The sequence below is a fragment of the Eimeria acervulina genome, genomic scaffold, assembly GCF_000499425.1.
Source record: "Eimeria acervulina Houghton genomic scaffold, Eah_scaff331, whole genome shotgun sequence".
NCBI classification, from domain to species: Eukaryota; Apicomplexa; class Conoidasida; order Eucoccidiorida; family Eimeriidae; genus Eimeria; species Eimeria acervulina.
The window spans coordinates 2534-8018 of NW_013549876.1; the positions used below are offsets into that span (position 1 = coordinate 2534).

General features: G+C 52.3%; 1 protein-coding gene across 1 annotated transcript; it reads right to left on the reverse strand.

The window, feature by feature from the left end:
* Window positions 1-447: 447 nt before the first annotated feature.
* Window positions 448-3146, reverse strand: EAH_00033300 (Utp18 U3 snoRNA-associated protein, related; the record flags this gene model as incomplete). Its single annotated transcript, XM_013395891.1, has 7 exons — window positions 448-607; window positions 766-861; window positions 1002-1139; window positions 1528-1679; window positions 1781-1865; window positions 2117-2260; window positions 2491-3146. The coding sequence occupies 7 exons, from the start codon at window positions 3144-3146 to the stop codon at window positions 448-450; spliced, it is 1431 nt and encodes a 476-aa protein (XP_013251345.1).
* Between the last annotated feature and the right edge of the window lie 2339 nt (window positions 3147-5485).

The following is a 5485-nucleotide window of genomic DNA, read 5'->3' on the forward strand; positions in this document are numbered from 1 at the left end:
AGAGACAGATAAAGAAACAGAAAGGAGACAGCAAGGAGACAGATGAAGAAGCAGAAGGAGACAGCAAGGAGACAGATAAAGAAACAGAAAGGAGACAGATAAAGAAGGAGAAGGAGACAGATAAAGGGACAAAAAGAGGCATCAAGACACAGAAAGGAGACAGCAAGGAGACAGAAGAGAGAAGCAGCAGCAATCGGCTGTCTCCTCACTGAGCCCTCGGCGTCTGCTGTTAGAATTGAAGTCTCCCGGTGGGGGTGGTAAGCCATGCCCTGCATAACAACACCCAAATCAACACTAACTCTTGCTGCTGCTGCTGCTGCTGCTGCTGCTGCTGCTGCTGCAGTTGCTGCTGCTTCTGGTGCTGGTGGAGTTGCTGCTGGTCTCCCTTGTGCTAGTGCTGCTGCTGTTGCTGCTGCCGATGATGATAGAGACGGTGCTACTGTCACTCTAAGTCGAGTTGTTGCTGCTGCTGCTGCTGGTGGTGCTGCTGCTGCTGTTGCTGGTGCTGCTGCTGCTGTTGCTGCTGCTGCTGCTTACAACAACTGGGGCATTCATTTGCAGAACGCTGAGGAGGCGCTTTGAGTTGGAGTCGCAGACAAGGACGGTACTGTCAGAGCACACACACACACACAGCACGCTGCTGCTGCTGCTGCTGCTGCTGCTTCTGCTGTTGCTGTTGTTGCTGCTGATGTTGTTGCTGCTGCGGCTGCTGGTTTTGATGTAAAGCAGGATAAAAGGCAGCAACAACAGCAGCAGCAAGAGCACTACGTAAGACTAGGAAGCGAGAAGGACGTCATAGATAGAAGCAGCAGCTGCTGCTGCTGCTGCTGTTGCAGGTGCTGCAGCGAAGCTCGCCGCCCACTGGCAGCAACAGCAGCAAGAGCAGGAGCAGCAGAACGAGCAATAGCATCAAGAGCAGTAGCATCAAGAGCAGTAGCATCAAGAGCAGCAGCAAGAGCAGCAGCAGCAAGAGCAGCAGCAGCAAGTGCAGCAGCGCTTACTGGGAGCTTGTTGAGGCTACCGCAAAGGTCTTCACAACGGGGGAGGAGGGAGCGGAGACGATCCCAGGAGACATCGACAGCAAATGAAAAGATCTCTCCTCGCGGCGCCCAGCAATTCCAGGGATGTGGTACACCTTCCTGCAGCAGCAGCAGCAGCAGCAGCAGCAGCAGCAGCAGCAGCAGCAGCAGCAATGGGCAGTCACCGAGTCGGATGAATGCAGCAGTAGGAGCAGCAGATGCAGAAGCAAAAGAGCAACAGCAGCAAAAGCAGCAGCAACCGCAGCAACAGTCCACGGGAAACACCATCTCAAGGACAAGCAGCAGCAGCAGCAACAGCAGCAAAGTAGCAGCGAAGCGAAGCAGCTGCAGCAAGACGAATGTAGTAAAAGCAGAAGGAGAAGCAAACGAGCACCAGCAGCAGCACCACCATCACCAACAGCCGCCGCCGCAGCCAACCGCAGCAGCAACAACAGCAACAGCAGCAACAGCAGCAGCAGCAGCAGCAACAGCAGCAGCAGCAGCAGACCCTTGTTGCATGTCGTATTCTGCTAGAGATCTAGTAGCAGACGAAACCATAAGAACGCTCTGAGCCCCGTTATAAGGAGTAAATTGTGCAGCAGATATAGGGAACTGCTTCAGGTGTACAGACTCCAAACGCGAGTTCTTGCCCCCGTCCACCTGCACACAAAGACGCCCCCTGAGGACCTAGGGTTTAGGGTTTAGGGTTTAGGGTTTAGGCAGGCGAGAGAGAAATAATAAACAACAATTAAAATACTCACAAGAAAAAGACGCAGAGTTTTGTCCCGACCCCCTGTCAGAAGAACAGAAGACTTCGGGTGAAACTCCAAACAAGATACCGCACACCTGCCGCAACACACAAACCCTAAACCCTAAACCCTAAACCCTAAACCCTATACCCTAAACCCTAAACCCCAAACCCTGATCCTTTTTTCACGCCAGCTCTCTGGGCACTAAATAAACGACTGCTTCCCCGTAGCTCCGTGTTGTGCGTATTGTCTTCTCTAGATCTAGGGTTTAGGGTTTAGGGTTTAGGGTTTAGGGTTTAGGGTTTGAGTTCGCACAAGCTGATGCCGTGCTTATTGGCGTCCTCCAACCTCCTTATCGATATTCTGCCGGGAGCAAGGGGGCCCCTCCCCTTCTTCACTGCAGCAGACGAAGCTGAGACTACTATCGGCTCTGCGCTCACAAGGGGCCCCAACGCAGCGCTGCTTTCAAAGCCAGGGGGCCCCTCCCCAAGTCTGCATGCATGCACAACCCCAAACCCTAAACCCTAAACCCTAAACCCTCAGTGTCATGAGAAGAACAAACACGTGCAGAAACAAAGCAAAGAAAAAGCTTATCGTCTCTGCTACAACATCAGGCAAAGAGTAGGGAGTAAAACGGGTCCATGCCCAAGTAAGTAAACCCTAAACCCTAAACCCTAAACCCTAAACCCTAAACCCTGTGTGAGACAATGGGTGCTACTGACTCTTCTAGTTCGGCCTCCGCCTCCTTTTTTCTTTTTCTTGCTTCTTCAATCCAATCGAGGTTCTCTGCATTGCCGGTGATTTTGCTGTGCAGCTTTTTTAATCTTTTCTCGTATTCGGCCCCTGATATATATTTCTCCTCTTTCTTAATCTTCAGCTTCCTTAACTTGGGGTTTGTTTCAATGTCTACACGCAGCCTCGCGTCATCTGGGTCTACCCATGCAGCCCCCGAGCTTGCTGCTTCTGTTGCTGCTGTTGCTGCTGTTGCTGCTTCTGCTGGGTCTGCTGCGTCCTTTGCTGCTGCTGCTACGGGGCCTTCTCCACCGCTGCTGCTGCTGTTCTTGTTATCTACCTTTCTTTTCCTCTTCTTTCTGCCTTCAGCAGCTTCAGCATCTGTAGGGGCCCCTGGGGGGCCCCCCTCCTCCGCTTCAGTTTCAGCTTTCGTCATTGTGGGGGCCCCGAAGAGGAGGGTCTCGAGGGCAGCCAATTCTTCTCTATTCGCACCTTCCACATCTTCTGCATTATCAGCAGAAACATTATTATCTGCTTCGTTCACAGGGGGCCCCCCTGCTTTACGCCGCGTCCTCAAAGGGGGCCCCTCGCCAGGGGCCCCTACCTTCCGTTTCCTAGGGCGTTGGGTTTTCGTCTTCTCCCCCATCTCCTTAACGCCCAACCTCAAAAGATACACAACAATGATTCAGGGTTTAGGGTTTAGGGTTTAGGGTTTAGGGTTTAGAGTTAATCGAGACAGCGGGACTGTGAAGGGACAGCAGAGGATCTGCTGCGCCTTCCGCAGTCTTCGGGGCAGCAGCAAACACTGCAGCACAACTTTCTTGCTGCACATTTAATTTTATTTTCGGCTGCTGCATTCAAATACTAAACGAGCAAACACAGCACCAGCCCCACAGCCCCGGCAAACCCTCGACATAGGGGGGCCCACGGAGCCCCAGGGGCCCCTCTGGGGCCCCCGGGGCCCCCTGGCTTACCATCCGTCCTACAGTGAGAGACTCAGCAACTCTTGATTTATGTTAAGAGATATGTTTACTTGTGTTGCAATAGCTGCGCCGGCATCTGCAACACCACCAGCAGCAGCAGCAGCAGCAGGTGCAGCACTGCAGCAACAAATTGGGTTTGCATATAATCAACGACTTTGCATCCTGTGCAGCTTCCTGAGCAGCGAACGGGAAGTCTGAGAACTTCAGCTACTGCTGCTGCTGCTGCTGTTGCTGCTGCCGTTGCAATAGTGAGGGCAAGGATTGCTGCAGTAGCAGAAGGCCGCTCGCTGCGCTGTACTGCTATTCGTTCCTGCTGCTGCAGCAACAGTTTCTGTAGTCGTCAGCTAATCACCGTGGTGCGGCAAACTGAGCTCCATGGTGAGGAGCTCTGTTGGGGTAGAGTTTAGGGTTTAGGGTTTAGGGTTTAGGGTTTGAGGATGATGCGCCGTCCGCCCATCCTTGGCCTGGAGATAGCGATTGCTATTGCCGTTGGAATAGCAGGAGGTGTCTATACAGTGCAGCCCGCACTGCAGGCGATGAAGCAAAGACACGAGTTGGTAGCAGCCACAAACAAAGAGGGCCCACTACTGAAATCGGAGGCCCTCACGACGTCTTCTCCTCCTCCTTCTCAACACTCCACATCCCCTTAGATCTTTTATTATTATCTTCAAATTGTGCGGGTTTATCCTGCTTTGCATGCATGTGGGGTTGTGTCGCTTGCTGCTCTGGACACCAGCGAGGGGCCCCTCTCTCTGCTCTCATCTTGGGGGGCCTCGAGGCTGCTGCTGCAGCAGCCCTAAAGGATACACAGTCGGCCTTCCGTGAGCGCATGCAAACGGCTTTCTGCATTTTCCAAGCTTTGCCACGAGAACGGCAGCAGATTCGTTTGTGAGGGCCTCTGCACGCCACAAAGGATTGCGAATTAGGGTTTAGGGTTTAGGGTTTAGGGCTTGTTCACCCACCTCCAAATTTGACGGCAAAGCGGCAGGCCTTCATTTTGAGTATTTCTGCAATTCTATCACAGACTCTCCTCTGCGATATGCACTGCGCGACTGCACTGAGAGCAGCCGCCTCAAGCGGCTCTCCCAGTAGCGAGGGCACATGCGTTACTGCAGGGAAGAAGAAGAATCAGAAGCGATGAGACAGCTTGGGGTGTACTGTACAACGCAGTTTTATCTGAATGTACCGGTGACGCTGCAGCTTTCGTTGATCTCCGACAAGGGCGGCTCGGTACGGTATCCGAGAGTGAACAGCTGCGGTTTATTGCATGCATTTCGAGGGGAAACATGCGAAAAATACGATGAACACGTTCATATGCGTGCATGTATAAACGCAGATATTGCACTGAAACAAATTTATTCATATGGATTTTCATAAGATTTGTATATTCTGTTTGATTGTATGCCGCACACTGAGGCAAGCACGAGCTGCAGATACACCTCAAGTATGTGCTTACTGCCGATGCTGTTTCTTTGAGTAAATAGACCTCGTGGACGGCTAGCTGGAGGGCAATTCATATATGTTTTTCTGTTTCTACAAGAGTGAGGGTGGCTTATCAGCATCGGCAAAGGAAATACCTCGATCCGTGTGGGGGTGCTGAGCTTGAAAGAAACAACAGAAGGATGAGGCAGACGGGAAGTTGCATCTTCAATCTCCTCCAGCTTCACACGTTCTCCAGCGGCGTGTTGGTCTATGGCGACCAACACCGCACCGTCCAGCAGCCCCACGAGGAACTTGCACTGCACCTGCAGGAGCATCAAGAAGAAGGTGATTCTTCAGTTTAGGGTTTAGGGTTTAGGGTTTAGCACCTGAGAGACAATCTTGATCCGAGACACATCTTCGCGTCTGATGTGCAGTCGTGTCGGCGCATGCGTAATGCCTGTGCAGTGCGAAGCAACAATAAATGCATGCAAAGAAAGGAGGAGGCATTTTAGTAGTTAGGGGCAGCTTCTTGAGACTGAGCTGAGCCGATTACCTTCTCCGCCAGCAACAAGGAGACAAG